At 33.7% G+C, this 18,332-nt stretch overlaps 1 protein-coding gene across 1 annotated transcript in view; it reads left to right on the top strand.

Annotated features, from left to right (window-relative positions):
- Positions 1–542: 542 nt before the first annotated feature.
- Positions 543–18,332, top strand: part of LOC143255317 (potassium voltage-gated channel protein eag-like) — a 125,975-nt gene continuing 108,185 nt past the window's right edge. Inside the window, exon 1 of the mRNA XM_076510787.1 lies at positions 543–1,045. Within this exon, the coding sequence (XP_076366902.1) occupies positions 967–1,045 (79 nt within the window). The 5' untranslated portion in view covers positions 543–966. The remainder of the gene's footprint in view (positions 1,046–18,332) is intronic.

Below are 18,332 nucleotides of genomic sequence, written 5' to 3'. Positions count from 1 at the left end.
TGCTACAATTCTACACAACACACATTGGTATTTTTACATTAAGTATGTTTTACAACTTGAAACATGATATTTAGTTTTAGCAAATAATAGAATTAGGGACCAACAAAAGTGCCACTTTATTAAGTTCACGGGACTTAGGCAAAAGGGTCAATGGTCAATCCAACTCAATGTAGAGATCAATCATTACCAATTGTTACTTATTTTTTGACAGTTAATATCTTATATACTATTTGTATGTTCAGCGCATTTTCAGCTATCAAATACTTTGAAACTAAGCTGTAAATAAATGAAATATATCAAAAGGCCCTCACTCGTTCTTTCATAACTGCTGCTGCAATGTATCTTTATTTACGTAGGACAAAACGCGACTTGCCAAATGGTCACAAACTACATTTACCATGGTTACCAGCATGCGCATTTGTTTTAGTGCAGTATAGCTACTTGTTGACATGCGCAAACTTAGTGATGCGCAGCGCTGTCCGCGCGCTGAACAAGTTTGAGCTTCAAAAAAGCATTCTCAGTTTCAGCTGGATTTTGTTTCCGCTGTTCCGTCTGCAACCGCGAGGAATCGATATGGTCGTATGGACTAAGCATAAAACACAGTAAATCATTTGAAACTCATGTATGGTACTTTTGGGGCTATGTTACGCAACACATAGCAGACTATCGGACAAGATTAGCGGTACATTAAATAACATCCTTACACATGTACCTGTTTGCGGCTCGTCAGTAGGGAAGCCACGTGATTAGAGTTATGATAGTTATACCGTCTACTCATCTAATAGTTAGCTAACACGAGATATGCTAATCCTAAAATTTGAGGGAGATTTTTTGCAACTCTGCAATCTAGTCATTTGCAAGTGTAGCAGCAACGCAATGGGTAAAGAATGTCAACCAACTAGGGTTTACTTTAGATGAATCCATTCCACGAACCTTAAGCCTCTTTTTAATAAAACATAGTAAACAATGCCTGGGGGAAGAAGGGGCCTAGTTGCACCTCAAAATACGTTCTTGGATAATATCATCCGGCGTTGTAACTCATTGCGTAAGTATTTATTTTCATTCTTATAATACTTACAACTCAAAGTTTCTTGTATCAAATTTAAAAACAAAAACAAAAACAGAACTTGCGATATTGTATGTTGGAAATTATTATACTGAGTTTTAATTTTGTTAAGACATGGGCATATACCGTCATATAATCTAGAACGTTAGACAAAAGACATTCGATTAATAACGAGTCATTATATGTTCTAGACGAAAGACATTTGTTTAATAATGAGTCATTGCATATTATAGATTAAATACGTTTGGTTAATAATGAGTCATTTATTGCACATTCTGAACGAAAGGCATTTGGTTTATGACGAGTCATTGCATATTTAAGATAAAAGACATTTGATTATAACGAGTCATTACATTTCCTGGATGAACTGTAGCTAATTAACAATGAATCATTATGTATTCTAGATGAAAGACATTTCATTGATAATGAATCATTATATATCCCAAACGAAAGGTATTTGATTAATAATCGGTCATGTCATATGGATGAAAGGCATTTACTTTAATGACTCATTAAACATCTTAGGCGAAATACATTTGATTAATAATTGGCCATTTTATATCTTATACGAAAGCCATTTGTTTAATAATGAGTCATTATATATTATAGACAAGAGACATTTAGTTAATAATGAATCATCGCATGGAATTATTTTTAAGAAAATAGAAATTATTAATCGAGATTTTATCTGCTAGATATTAAATATATATGAAATGAATAGCAACAAATATTTTCTAATATCAAATATATATAACAAGCAAAGGTCGTACTTATTGCCATAAACATAAGAAAATATCTCATATGATATATATTTCTCTTCATGGTATCATGCTTTTTCATGTTGATTTACTCAAGTCACATGTTTAATGTAAAATGAAGAAAGGATATCACTCTTAACATTCAATACTATTTCGAATTTCACATACCATGTTTAAAAAATTAGCTGGGCGAACCATGTCATGTCTCATTACCTTTCGAAATTCGTACATGTGTACTTACATGCACACAGAATATAATATCACACTATTTAGTCAGTGTTGTTTTATTAAGATCCGTAGCAACGTTGACAAGTTGTCATGTCGTAGGTTTGAAAGATATGAGAACCATAAAAAGATATCTAACAAAGAATAAATAAAATAAAAGTAAAATTATCACGAATTCTACCAAAACATTTCAAACTTCTTCCAGAAATCTTTTCTTTCTTTATGCTGTTTGTTATTTATCATAAAAGACTGAAATGATAAATCCACAATTTAAAAATATTTGACGATAAAGACATTAGAAATTAAAGGGTGATTCTTATTCAATCATATTATTTTTATAGTAATTCAATAAATATTTGGGTAAAATAATCGTACCTACACTCTGTTGACGTCGAACAGAATGATCGAAAATTATCTTTGGCATTTTCGCCATTTGAAAGAATAACTATTTTGATATAAGATAATAAATTATTTCTAGCAAATTGTCTCAACAACATTTTTTTTTTTTACAAACTTTCCAATTGGACAGTGGTCGAGACTGGAAAATGATTGACATTTGGTTAATAGTACGTCATTACAAATGTCGAACGAAAAACATTCAGGTTACAAATAAATCAATAACTTTGCTAGATGAAAGATATTTAATTTGAAATAGATCATTAGGTAGCCTAGACGAAAGACAAAATCTGCTTATTTGTTGTGTAAAACTATATTATTGTATATTAGCAAAACACGTATATATATATCATCCTTAATCATTTGTAGTAATATTATTTTGTAATTGACTTTTAAATTAATTTGTGTATTTATGCATATTATTTTTGAAATTAGTTAACGTAATAAGTTGTTGATTTTGTAGGTGAAATTGTTGACTATTTAAAAACAAACGTTTCTGTATCTCTCGTGCATGGGGCAACATTTACTTTTGTTTGTTTTATCTATCTCATTTTGATATTTTCTAGCTCTAATTTTATTATTCGAATATATATGTATGTATGTATATATATATATGTTGTCTATGCATGTCGTCGCTATGGTTACGATAACAATTCATAGACATGCCGTGTATGCATGAATATATTCTTGGTGTACAACACGTGAGAGCTACATTTTTCGGTATCGTGTTCTATTTTTCAACTTTGTGTAAGGTTGGTCTGTAAAAACCAAATGTTGGAAAGAAAGTTAGTTTTGACATGGTGACCATAGTAACATCTATAATACTTGATCTGTCATTTAAAAGATATTTCTGGCTTCAGGCAAGATACATCAGTTAGTCATGCTTTTCCGATTACTTCTACGACCATAGTATGAAGTTTTAACATTAGCTAAAATCAATAAATCACATGTGATATTAACTGCTGACATAATAAATGTAGTCTTGCCTTTTATTTTTTTAAATTTTGTTTTCAATTAGGGGGAAATCGGTGATGAGATATTATGGTACTACTAGATTTGGGTCAGCTTAATGTATCGGTTCTAAAAGATCTTTTCTGATCATCTTTAGTGTCTCATGATGGCGCTGGGTTCGGAAAGCTTATTTTTTATTATTCTTTGCCTTTATTTGTTCATATTATAGAATTATAAATATACATATTTTATATCAAAATGAATATAATTTTTATCACATCTTTTGTAATAATAGCTTCTGATGACTTTTTGCGTCAATTGCTTATTTATACCTTTTGGCGCACTTATGTCGTGATCGAAGTTGAAACTGGAAGATAGACGTAAAAGCTAAGAAGGTATGCACATTAAGTGAGTATTTATAGGTTGTATGTGTGTTTTCTTATAACAAAGCCACATCGGGCTATCTGCTGAGCCCATCGAGGGGAATCGAACCCCTAATTTTAGTGTTGTAAATCCGTAGACTTACCGTTGTACTAACGGGGGTGCAAGTATTTGTAGGAAACACTGTACATTATTTTTTCCATGGCTGGTTTTTAATTGAAATGTGTTTTGTTAAACATCTAAGTTCAAATTTTGTAAAGTATTTTACTATATTATCACTTCGTTAAAGGTTTTTCTTATTATTATTTATGCATTTTTTGACACATTTGCTTCTTTGGGATAAGTACACACTACAAATGTGTAGCAATTTTTACTAAAACATTTGTGGTATAAATAATTTTCAATATTTGATAATATATATATATATATATATACTTATATACATATGTGACCGGAAAAGTTTTATATAACTAATGACGTGTTTTTTATTGTATTAGTACGTTTGGTGTTTGAAACGTTATTATTTAGATGAAAAGAGGATTTATATAATATGGTTATTTTATATGTAAGTTGTTTGTTTCTGCACTATTCAAAAGACAGCATAGCTTTAGATACAAAATGACGTGTTCAGTATTTGTAACGACAAATAACATGTAAAAATTTATATTATAAATTTTGATGTTTTGTTTATTTTACAGTTTCGCGCAATGCTACACAAAGGTTATTTGTGTGAAGTTGTTATTAGGTTTGAACTGAGAGGAAAGGCACATATCGCGAATTCTTTGACTGCTGTTATCTGATCGAATGATGGGATTTTACTCTCCCTATCGGAACATACGTATGACCCCATTGAAATTTTGAAACTAATGTGACAAAACCTTTTATTTCTTTTGGTTCAAATTTCTTAAAGAAAACTAGTAGCTCGATCGTTTACAGAATAGAAAATATCTTACTTTGAGGCTATTTGGGCTGTGTCCACTGTGACGAATCTAACCTTGGATTTTAATTTTGTAAACTTCAAGCCTGTCGTTGCCGTTGGGATTCATTCATTCATTCTAGGCTATATTCGCTCACTGCAAACCTTAGCCCTTCATCAAAGACGTCCAAGAGTGTGTCTGCTACTTTCCTCGGCCACGTGACTCCCTCTTTCTCAGTTATGTCATCATGCCATCTTCTGTGTGCTCTACATCTTGATCTCTTCTGTACTACAGGGCTGTCATTCTGTGATTCTTTTCGTCCATCTGTTGTCTTTTAATCGATGTATTCAGCCCATTTCCATTTGATTATGCAATATACTTGGAAATGTCGCTTTCCCCTGTATTTTCTCTGATCTCTGAGCAAATAATTTTATCATTAAGTCTGATTACTAGCATCTTTCTTTCCATTGCTCTTGAAGTTGTCTGCAATCTTGAGTTAAGTTGTTTAGTTAGTGTCTAAGTTTGACATTCATATTTCTAGGCTGGTAAAACATTGGCCAAGTACTCTTCTTTTAAGGGTTATTGGTAGTTTTTCGTCTTGAAAAATCTCCCGGTATTTCTCAAAGCAGCTCCAGCCAACTTTTATTCTCATACTTATTTTTTGTTGTTGTATTTTTCATGTAGGTTGTTTGTTCGAGATATTTGTAATTGTTCACTGTTTCAGTAGTTTCATTTTATAATTTATTTCACGGTTCTCTTGTGTTTTGTGATATACTTTTTTTCTTTTATGTATTTTAAGGCCAATCTTGCGTTTTCTTCATTTAGCGTGAGGAATTGTTACTCCATCTGTTATGCGATCTCCATAAATAAAATCACGTAATATTAGGTCTGTTAGTTCTTCTCCATTTATATTGATGTCATGTTCATCTAGCTTAAAAACTTCCTGTAAAGTTGCTGTAAATATCTTAGGTGATATAGGGTCTCCTTATCTTACACCTCTACTAACCAAGAAATCGTGTGATAACATAGTTATCTAGGTGGACTCTTACTTTTGCGTCAGTGCAGATGTCTTCAAGAATGTTTGTATGTACTTAGTTTATTCCACCTTTTTGCAGAGCTTTAAGGGTGACATAGTGCTCTACTGACTCAAGTGCCTTTTCAGAGCCAATGTATCCGATGCAAAGTGGTATACTGAATTCATTTTTCGGTAATTTGATTTGTTGTTTTCAGGTAGTCAACAGTAAAGAACCATTTTACAAGCCGGCTTCTTTTCTTGATTGATTTTCTTCATTTTACTCTTTGACGAGAAGTTGACCTAGAATCAACGCGCTAGCCGAGCGTGTTGTTTTCGGATTTCTTCGTAGAGGTGTTCTTCCTGTAGCCTTCAGACTTTCTGGTATCACCCACAAGACAGGAGAGGGTATAAAAAAATAGAAGTTTCAGGGCGTCCCTAACTCGCTTCTAAGGTCCCTTCTGTGGACGTGTGAAGCATTTGATCAAGACATATACAGTAGCAGAATGATGTACCTCGTCCTTTGTGACCTTTCGACGTTTGGTCTACGATTGCATATTTGCAGCTAATCACCTAAGAGGTTGCCTCGTGGACCTACTGGGTAGATGTCTCAACTACGAACCATCGGGACGCTAGGGTGAAATGGAGATGCAGAGAAATAAAAATATAAAACTTTTTAATTTTTAAAGGAAGAGTGTTAGAAAAAGGGTTAAATGACTTGGAAAACCAAGGTGACAAGCAACGTAGTTCACGTGTAAATTCACGTACATCAAAAGTATCTTATGGATAAGGATAGAGATACGTTAGTGCACGACAGATATTTTTTTATATAGCTAAAACTAAAGACGCTCAAGATAATAATTTATTAAGTTTACTTGTTTTGTTGTTTAGGACAAATCTGCAAAGTACCTAACTGTGCTGTATCGAGCACGAGCGAGTATCGAAACTCGATTTTTAGCATTATAAGTTCGCTTAGTTACCGGCGTGGGGGAATTTCTTAAGTAAAAATTCGATAAAACTAATTTGTAATTATATATATATGTGTGTGCGTATATATATAAAGGAAGAAATACAATTAATTACCTATGGAGAAGATTTTAAAACCAAAATCAGGTTAGTGCAACAGAATTTCATGGTGTTCCAAGTTTTGTTACCTAAAAAATCGTGCTGATTGAATGATCCAACTTGATGAAGTATTTTTAGTGCCATTTTAAAAAATTCACCTGGGTTTACCTAAAATTATAAAATATCCATGTTTGCGCTTTCGTAATACGTAATGTTGTGAAATATGTCTGCATATTTATATATTTATATTTTTTGAGCGTTTATGTTCGTTCATAGAAAGTTTAAATAGTTTTTTATTGTTCTGCAACTTTATCACAAGGGTGCCGACTATTTTGTCGAGGTCTTTTGTAACTTTACAAAATACTTGTGAGATTTCATGTTTTCAGGAAAAAGACATGAAATTCCTGGAAAAAAATTATTTAAACTATCATTAAGGTAAAGTTAATAGATTTTGTTACTTCAGGCTGAAGTGTTGTATGATAAGTAATTAAGAATGTTTCAGTAATAGAAGGCGGCCTTTCGCTGTGTGTTATTAACATTTTTCATCCGTCTATCATTCCATAATTTATGTGGCTTCTTGGTACCATGGCTTATTTAAGAGTGTATGTTTTGTTGCGGAGTTCCACTTTTTTAATACACTACACGTAATATGTCGTTTAGTGGAAGCAGCTTTAGTAATGAAGATAATGTGGTTTGCCCAATCGTATGATAGAAAAACAACAAAAATAATTCAAAAGTCCGTAATGTTTAAACAGGTATCCTTTTCAGAGGGTGAAATAATTTATCCTTAAGGAGTTTTTTGTTTATTATTAAGCGCAAAGCTTCAAAATGGTTTGTTTGTTTTTGTTTTTTGAATTTCGCACAAAGCTACTCAAGGGCTATCTGTGCTAGCCGTTCCTAATTTAGTAGTGTAAGACTAGAGGGAAGGCAGCTAGTCATCACCACCCATCGCCAACTCTTTTACCAACGAATAGTGGGATTGACCGTCACATTATAACGCCTCCACGGCTGAAAGGGGCGAGCATGTTTGATGTGACGGGGATGCGAACCCGCGACCTTCAGATTACGAGTCGCACGCCTTAACACGCTTGGCCATGCCGGGCCTACACTTCAAAATGGAACGCATGTACTCTGCAAGGCTTTAGTATCGAAACTCAGTTTTTAGCGTTATAAACCATCATACTTACAATTTATCCTCCCCCTCCTCCGAACAAGACAGACTTATCTGTTGAAAGCGCTTGGATGTTATTTAAATGGGTTTTTCTTTCTGATATATATTTTTTTAAAGACAAGTCAGTATGAGGATTTGTTAGCAATTTCATCCTCAGATTTTCATCAGTGTTTTTGTTATGGGTCTGTCTTCATAAGTCAGTCTTCCAGAGCACTTTCTTTCGTCTTTCTATACCATTATTAAATGTGTTAATTAGAATATTGCACAGGACAGTAAATAGTTAAGTGATTACAGGTGTTGTGTAACAAGAGTTCTGTGGGAACACATAGCAAATCCTAATAATCCAAATGTAGAGCTGTAACACTAAAACTCTCGTTTCTTGCTTGTTTTACTACTCCAACAAAAACAGTCAATTATTAAGCCACTTTCTGTTCAGGCAACAACATAAAAAGGAATGTGATCTCAAACCTAGCAATACACAGAAACCAGTTATTGCTAGCCAAGCTTAACTACAGGGTGGCCCGTAAGAGCCTACCCATCCGTATGTTATTATGTTATATTTAATGATACTAATGATGAGTTGAAGTCAGTTGTTACCGCGGCATTTGGAACAATTACCCCTGCTATGTTGAGGAAAATGTCTCACAAAACATGGCATCGCATAATATTATGCAGCGAGAATGAGGGACAACACACAGATACACTGGATACATAAGATATATGGGTGGGTAGGGACTTACGGGCCACCCTGTGTATAAATAATGTTACATATAACAAAAAAAATATACTTCTCTAATATAGTACTTTTTGTTTAACTTCATTATACGAATAAACAAAATATTTATATTTATATTATTAAAAATTAACGAACTGAGTATTTTACAATTACTGCTTAGAATATCCATACCATTCTGTATTCTTTCGCAAACTGCTATTATACAAATATATTTCAGTTATGTATTTTACGGCGAGGTGTAACTACACCCTTGTGCAAATTAATTGAAACAAATGGTCATTTTGCAATAATTTCAGCATGGCGGCCAGTGTAGGCTCGCTGGACCCGCCGATTTCCTTTAATAGTCATTTATTCACACAGACGGCGTCATTAGCTGTGTTTTGCAGTACGGTCGATCTATTTTTGGAATATATGACGAAATTTTGGGGAATATTACGTCATTCGAAATTGCGTTAGAAGGGCAAGAAGACCAGTCAAAAACAACTTCTTACCAACTCAATGAAGAAAAAACGATATCAATGGGGTCTGAAATACAAGAAATGGACGCAAGAACAATGGAGGAAGGTGTTATTTAGTGACGAGACTCATTTCTTCGTACAGGGTCAAAGAAGTCTGCATGTTCGCAGATCTCCAGGTGAGAAACTTCGAGAATCTCACATCAATCAGTTTGTAAAATATTCCTTGAAGAAGATGTTTTGGGGTTTTTTCAGCTACTATGGCGTCGGAGGCTTACATATCGTAGAAGGTATGATGCGAGGACCACAGTACATCGAAGTTTTGCAGAGAAGAGTCGTCCCAGAATTGAAAAAGAGATTTCCAGATGGATCTGGCATTTTTCAGCAAGATCTGGCTCCGTGCCACACATCGAAACTTGTGAAGAACTTTATGACTATAACGCGAAAAAAGGTGCTGGACTGGCCTGGAAACTCTCCGGACTTAAATCCTATTAAAAATCTTTGGGCGATTTGTAAAAAAATACTTCGAGGAAAAGACTGGACTACGAGAGATAAACTAATTGAGGCCTTTATTGAGGTGTGGTACCGCGATCCAAAAATTAGTAAAGATTGCAGTCAACTCGTGGACTCGATGCCAAAGCGGATTAACGATCTTCTGAAAAATAAAGGCGGTCATATCATGTATTAATTTGTGAGTAATTTTTGGATTTTCAGAAAGAAAACGCAAAAAATTGAAAAAATCGTAGTTTCCTGTCTTGTTCCAATTAATTTGCACAAGGGTGTACTTGTGTATTTATTCTTTTCGTGAAATAAAAACTTCTTATTATTATTGATTTTTTTTAGTGCTTAAATGTGTATCGTAAAGAACAATCAAACATCGACTTTATTTGTTTTCTTGTAAGTGGTTAAATGTATCCATTTTAATGTTAATCAAACATTTTATCTTTAAAATTAGGCTTTCGTTCCGATGTTAATGGTTCAATGTCAAACACTACAAAACATTTTCGTTCACAGTTCCCTTATATTTCCATTAATACAAATGAAACTTTGCACAAAAATACCTTGCAACAACACTTACAGACGAAAGCAGACAGATTTGGTATTTTTTTTTAGATAAGTCAAAGGTGAAAACATTGTAGATCAGGATTTTTAACTTGCTATTTCTTTTTTTTTTCTAATTCAAATGCAATTTTGCACAAATTGTAACACCCCTACAGAAGAAAGCAGATTGGTGTGGAATTAATGTATTTCTTGTCGTTTCACAGGTTTGTCTCAAAGCTGAAAATAATTTACAGAATTAAGGTTATTTGTTTGCCATTTTATATGTCGTCCAACCTAAATGAACACAAAGATGCCTTGTGACAACCTCCTCCTCCCTACGGATAAAACAAACGTACTATTTAGAATTTCTATTTTTTTTTTTTTGATTTTACAGGGATGAAAGATAAAAAATAATATTTGTAAAGTATGTAATAGGAAGCTCTGAACCTAACGACTCAGTTCACATCTGTGTATGTACATGTTAGGGGTTGTTACTGTATGTTACTCTATGACTTGAGTCATAGATGTTGCTTATACCATTAAAAATATGCTTTATTTGCCCAGAAATTACCACCAAATATTTTATGTTTGCGACTGAACCTACTTATACAGAAACATAATGTACTATATATTGTACGGTGTCTGTCTCTAAAGTATATATGCTCTAGTTTATGTCTTCTTTCCCTGCTTTGAATACCATTATCTCTGGAAGTCTCTGTAGCGAAACAGGTGGATGTGAAGTGACATATTATGTTCATTAGCCTTTATAGTTGAGTTTGAAATTCCTATTTTAATAAATCACACGTCGGTTCTTGCAGGAGGAGCAGAAATGTCTAACTTATAAAAAGCGAACGTTATTATCCACACATAATCTAACGAAACCTCTACTTTGCTACCAGTATTGGAGCTCTAGGTAAAATGTCATTTTCTCACACATGAGATGATATAACATCTATGCTGCTTTTCGCAGTTGTTTTCTGGGTAAATTGTCATTTTCTCAAACTGAGATAACTAAGCATCTAAGTTGCTATTATCAATGGCTCTCTAGGTAAAGTGTCATTTTCTAACATGTAAGATATCGAGACGTATATTGCTACTGGCAGTGGAGCTCTATTTAAGATGTCATTCTTTGCAGAGGATGATGGATTAGTCATGAGTCAATCACTGTGGTAAATTAACTAGTTCTTCCCAGTTTTCTTTCTAAACAAATAATATTAGGAAATCCAAAGCTTCATTCAGTTGTAAGCCTTCGTTATTTCTTATGAGTGTAGTTATGTAGCATATATATAATTATAGATGATCAATATTTATGTCATTGAAATAAAGTTTTCACCAGGAATAAACTTTTATGGAGTATGGATACTTTAGGTACAACGTTACGAACCTTGTTTGACTATTTTTGATTCTTGGAATAAACGGAAGCTAACGAATTTTCATCGCCATAGAATACCATCGTATTAAGAACTTTTCAATAAATTATATTCAAGTTTAACGCCTCAGTAATTTTGCTAAGAAAACTGAAATAAAATAGTTTATTAATTCTCCACTAGGAATGCTTTTGACAACAGGAAATCATTAAAGTTTAAATTACCATGTTTCTAAAATTACTAAAGCTAAACTCAGTAGATTTGTTCGTTTGAAATTAAGCACAAGGCTACACAGTTAGCTATCTGTGATCTTCCCACTGCAGGTGTGGAAACACAGTTTCTGGCGGTGAGTCCGGAGACTTACCGCTCTGCCACTGGGGGGAAAATTCAGTAGATGTACATATTTTGTTAAATCCATAAATTTAAGTTTTGTTTAGAAAACCTATTAGCCGTAAACTAACATTAGAGGGCGGCAATAACAGGAACTGTTAAGAGAGTGTGTGAGTTGTTTTTGAATTATGTGAATATTACAAGGAAAAATATAAAATGTATGGTAGTTTTATTGTCAAGAAAATATATATTCTTAGTGTAGCAAAGTTTCCATTTTGTCACGAGGGATACCATAGACAAAATTACTTAAATTTAACAAGTTAATATTTCTTTTTATTGATTGGTTGTATGTGATATTTTTATTTTGTTTTTGTTTCAAATGGATAAACTTTAACTAGTAGACAGAAGTCTTTTTTTTTTTTACACCACCATCAGATGAAGTAAATGGGGACATGGGTTTTGGCGTTGACAGCTTGATTTCCACAGAATGTTGTGTACTTACATAAAACCCATATTCCGTAATTAATGAAGCTTATGAACGAAGTGTACCAGAGATTTTTTTGTCATCTAATAAAGTCGTTCGCCAGCTTTTCTCGACATTTTCTAGTCTTTCCTGCAGACATAGAGAGTGAAGCAGTTAGTTAATGGATGCTTAATGCCGAATTATACGCTTAGTAATTACAAACAGAATCCGTCTTGCGTGACAACATTGGTTCACGTTTAGACATTAACAAGATTAGAACCAGCAAAGAAGCTTATCATAAAACCCAGAATGTTTCTACAACATCTAAAGTCAGGTTTAATAAATGGTGTTTATAATATATTGTTAAGGTAAATCAAAGTACTTATGCTAAGAATATTTTTTTTCATTCGCACAAATATATACAGGGTGGGGCCAAAGTAATAAGGCTCTTGAAAATCATGAATGTAATGTTTCATTTTTAACCGGACTAGCATGGCCAGGTGGTTAAAGCGCTCGACTCACAATCTGAGAGTCGCGGGTTCGAACTCTCGTCACACCAAAACTTGCTCGCCTTTTCAGCCATCAATTCCACTATTAGTTGGTAAAAGAGTAGCCCAAGAGTTGGCGGTGGGTGATGATGACTAACTGTCTTCTCTCTAGTCTTACACTGCTAAATTAGGGACGCCAAGCGTGTAGCTTTACGCGAAATAAAAAAAACAACAAACATTTATAATCAGTAGAGGAACGATGGAAACAGTACTTTCAGTGATCAAGTAAATTATTCCTATCTTATCTGTTCTGTTATCACGTTTGTATTTATTGCGTTTAATCACTGCTGATAAGAAATGTTTCTTCTTTGTTATAGAATATATAGTATTATCATTTGTCAGCCATCTTGTATATGTGAATATATACATTAAAGCAAAGAAGGCCATATTACTGTCTTTTCGAAATTTGGAGGTAAATTCCGCTATTTTCTTTCATCTTAATAAGCAGTTATTGATTTAGAGTTGTTGTTTATGCAAGTATGTGACTATTATGGGAGCTGGTTCAATTAGATGAATCTGTTTTATTTTGTTTTTCTATTATCTTTCTATGCTTTTCTGTTTCGTTAGTAGAAAGTTCCACTATTCAACTAATTGAAGAGTGAGAATTATAGCTTTAGATCTAAAAATCTGTTTTTATTTCACATGCAAGGCTTGGGAATAGAAGTTATATATTGTAGATAGTATTTCCGTAAATACTTCTCTTACTTGAACACGTTGTACCATTCTTATATTCTGTAGTCTGTTTCCTATTTGTATTTTTCTTTTATGTAAGACTCTTTCTAGTTTTCTCTTGATTCTCTTATTAAGAAAATATCACTGAAGGTTAATACAAGTTCTTTAATCACACACGCTTTTCTTTAGATTTGCTCGAGTTGAGGTCGACTGTTATCTTTTGAAAAATCTAAATTCATATATTTATATAAATATTTTTTTCTTCGTAAAAATGAGAAAATGATATGAACCTCAGTTATATTTTTCTGTTTTCGTATTTCTACCATTACTGACTATTTATTCAGTCATACATGCTTTATATTGGTTGGTAGACTGATTTTTCTAACCCGGCAAACGAAAACGCGACCCTAACTGTAAAGTGGTAGTTGAGCCCTGGTTTTATTCCCAGTTTAATACAAAGTTATTTTACTAACTAGGTATATGTGCCGATTTTAGCTTTATAGAGAAAACCAGAAAGTACTTATTTTAAGAACTAGCTGACAGAGTAGTTAACAGAGTCTTGAAGTAACTGATAGAGAAGTTAGCAGATTTTCGAAGTAGCTGACAGAGGATTTTACAGAGTCTTGAAGTAGCTGACAGAGGAGTTAACAGGGTCTTGAAGTAGCTGATAAAGGATTTTACAGTCTTGAAGTAGCTGACAGAGGAGTTAACAGAGTCTTGAAGTAACTAACAGTAGTGTTAACAGTCTTGAAATAATAATAACTGATAGACGAATTAGCAGAATTTTGAAGAAGCTGACAGAGGAGTTAACAGAATCTTGAAGTAGCTGACAGAGGAGTTATGAGAGTCTAGAAATAACCGAGAGTGGTTTATTTATTTGAAGTCTAGCACAAAGCTACACAATGGGCTATCTGTGCTCTGCCCACAACTGGTATCGAAATCCGTGTTCTACTATTGTAAGTCAGCAAACGTACAGCTGTGCCACTGCACGACTACTGACAGAGGAGTAATAGGATCTTAAAATAACTTAAGAGGATCTTGAAATATCTGTTGGAGGAGTTAACAGGGTCTTCACTACACCTTACAGAAAAGATGGGATGAGCTATTCCAGAGATTTATTGACATTTGATTGGTTCTTCCTCTTTTGGGTAAAAGATGCTTTCTCTCTTTCACACACAAACATGAATGTCTTTTTTCAACAATTTAAATCAGTGGATTTATATATATGTTAATATAAAGATAAATGTTCAGTTTTCAAGTATATTAACTAGATTAACGATTATAACATTAACGGATCGAATGGATTGTCTTCTTTTAGCTTAAAAATACGGGGACACATGTGTGCATGTATTTGAATTATTGAAGCACACATATGTACACGTGCTAATTTTGAGATGGGTTGCTATAGCAACAGAATGTAATCGTGTCACATTTGCTTGTGCTTCACTCCTCCATCGTTTTAGAGAAGACAGGCTTGGTCTAAATACACGTATGAAGAAACGGTAAGTAGACCTCTCTGGTTGATGTCTCTGTATAGAGAGCTAATATTTTTCTTTCGTGATTTAAGCATTTTAAAATTCCAAAATATTGCTGTGTTCTGTAAAAGTGACGTCTGGTTTAGGGCTACAGTTAAACTTGAGATAAGTTTATTGAAGGTTATAATTAGCATCGAAATGATTTTTTTATCTGTGAATGTTTAAATTAACCACAACACAGAATATGTGGAGTTAATTGGATATATGTTATTTAATAGGATGCATTTCATGTACAGAGACCATACGAAATTTAATAGACTGTGCTCCCACTGATTAGAAAACTTTAAAAAATCCAAGAAAAGTTATTAATTTCCTCATGCCTGAATACTTCCTGTATACCGTCGCACGTGTGGCAATTTGAACTTCCGCTTAGAATATCGATCTTTATATTAAAAATGTTTCATTTTACCATGTGGACTCAAAATATATTAGATCCATTTTGGGATAAAATCAGTATAATTTCAGCATTCAAAAAGTATCATTTTGGAACACGATAAAAATTGCTATATTCCTAACCAAATACACTTATATTATACGTGAAAATGAGGTTATGATAATGGTGTGTGTGTGTGTGTATATATATATATATATGTATATTTATTTAATTAATTAAGTAATAATTAAATTTTATGCAATGCAATATTGTTGCTATATTTCAAGGCCTGGCATGGCCAAGCGCGTAAGGCGTACGACTCGTAATTCGCGGGTTCGCGCCCGCGTCGCGCTAAACACGCTCGCCCTCCCAGCCGTGGGGGTGTATAATGTGACGGTCAATCCCACTATTCGTTGGTAAAAGAGTAGCCCAAGAGTTGGCGGTGGGTGGTGATGACTAGCTGCCTTCCCTCTAGTCTTACACTGCTAAATTAGGGACGGCTAGCACAGATAGCCCTCGAGTAGCTTTGTGCGAAATTCCAAAACAAACAAATGCTATATTTCAATTTATATTGATAGAAAATTCTGTTTTTTGTTTCAACTTTCTTAGTATTTTAATAACACGATTGGTTACTAAAAGAAAGTACAATCGATTTGATAGACTTTTTTGTTTGTTTATAATTCGGAATTTTGCACAAAGTTACACAAAGACTATCTGCACGTAATTGTTCCTACTTTTGAAGTAATACAGAGGTTGAATATGTTATATTTAAAAGTTTTGAAGCCTTATTATGTTGTTACAGTCGTTGTTGTTACGTCCGTTCCCGTTCTATTTAGCAACCGTTTATCTTGACAATAATCCTACAGCAAATGTTTAGTTACAAAAGGCTTCATGCTAAGGCTGTTATGTCCAAAGCGCATCACTCATCTCTCTTATGTTCTATAATACATCGCACAGAAATCCATAGGCACTGCGCCGTCCATTTGACTGATACGTCTTCATTGGGAATAGTACAAAAACTCGCTTTATTTTCCAGCTTTTTGAAGTATGCGACTGTTTAAAGGGAGGTATAGCTGAAAACTTTATTTTGATGAACCAATACATAGTTGGATTTGTTTATAGATGGAGATCCTTCTTAGTTATGTTGTGTACTGTTGCCTGGGGAACATAGATGACTTTTGCCACGTACCTTTGGGTTTTTGAATTCTCACTTGTTACAATATGCTGCGTTATGTTTACCACTGCTGGAATAAGAAAGGTACAGGTATTTTTGGTTGGTCTTTTAACCCCAGTTTGATTCATATTCCTTTGTTTTACAATTCAATTAAGTATAAGGGATATCCCAGTTTGGGAAATTTTAAATCTCCAATATCAACACACTTTTATAATTTGAGTGTATAAATATTTTACGTCGGAAAGGATATTGAATATACTTCTCAAAAGGGATTTGTTTTAGGTGGCATCATTCCCCCGCTGGAACATTGGTAAGCCTTCGAATTGCTATAAGAAACACACACACTCTCTTTTTAGGTGGCATCACACTATCTACGAAAATTCAAACTATGTCAAAATGTGGCTCTTATATCTTTCGTTCCACTACAGCTTTACATTGGCTCTGACTATCGCGTGATTTGCTGGAGTGCATATTCATAATCTTCTAAATATAATGCACTTAATCCTGTATACCAGAGGAAAGGTTGGTTTTTTTCTTATAGCAAAGCCACATTAAGCTATCTGCTGAACCCACCGAGGGGAATCGAGCCCCTGATTGTAACGTTGTAAATCCGTAGACTTACCGCTGGACCAGCGGGTGACCCAGATGAAAGGCAGATAGTAAACATATTTTATTATTCTTACACACCTTACGATATTTTTCCTACAAACTGTAAACATAAACCATGAGCTAATGTTTTCTGATCGAATACTTGGATTTCAACCTTACTGAGCAAGCATAACCACGGCTCCAAAATAAAGAGCGCGTTTTTTGCAGCAACGGAATCCTTGAATTCGCACTGTAGGAAAGTTAGCTATTTCGCCACGCCCAACCCATTCGAGAGACATCATTGCAAAATGTTTTCAGAAAAAAAAAGTCATAATGTTGGATAATAAAAGCGTGTAAGAAAAAATAAGGCTAAATTGTATGCCTTAAAAGTACATAAAAATAGTATATTTTTGTTGCAAAAAACAAAAATATACTAAAAGTGGATGGTTGGTCAAAAGGACTGACAAAAAATGAGAAAATGACAAACCAATTTCAGATTTTTTGTTTTAAACAGTGTATCGTTATTTTTAGATGTAATATTTATGACTTAAAATTTGGGTATCCAACTGATGAAACGATACATTTTAATACAAGAAGAAAATATATATTTAATTTGTTATACTCATTAGCAGGTTGAATTTTATCATTGATATAAGTACATAGTTTACTCACATGGTAGTCTTGGCGTGTCCTGATGATTAGGGTGCTCGACTCGTAATTTGGAATTTATAATGTGACGATAAATTCTACTATTCGTCGTTGGTAAAAGAGTAGCTTAAGAGCTCACTGTGGGTGGTTTTTAGTAGTTGCCTTCCATCTAGTTTGTCACTGCTAAATTATGGACAGACTAGTGCAGCTTTATGCAAATTTCGAAATAAATCAAACTCTCATCGCAAGTTAATACTAATTGCAAAAATCCTTAGTGCACTGACATTACTTTTAAGGACTTGACTTTGACAGGAATAACTATAACTAATTTGATAAGTTTAATTTAAATAGTGTTATTTTCTAAAGATACTTATAGGTCTCCTGTTTTTTACACCACATACTTTGCTAAATGACACGTAGATATTTTGTACTACTACACTTTGCTGAAGTCGAAATTGAC

The sequence above is a fragment of the Tachypleus tridentatus genome, chromosome 1, assembly GCF_004210375.1.
Source record: "Tachypleus tridentatus isolate NWPU-2018 chromosome 1, ASM421037v1, whole genome shotgun sequence".
In the NCBI taxonomy this organism is placed as follows: Eukaryota; Metazoa; Arthropoda; class Merostomata; order Xiphosura; family Limulidae; genus Tachypleus; species Tachypleus tridentatus.
Note: the sequence above shows the minus strand (reverse complement) of the source record. Positions and strands in the feature narration are given on the sequence as shown.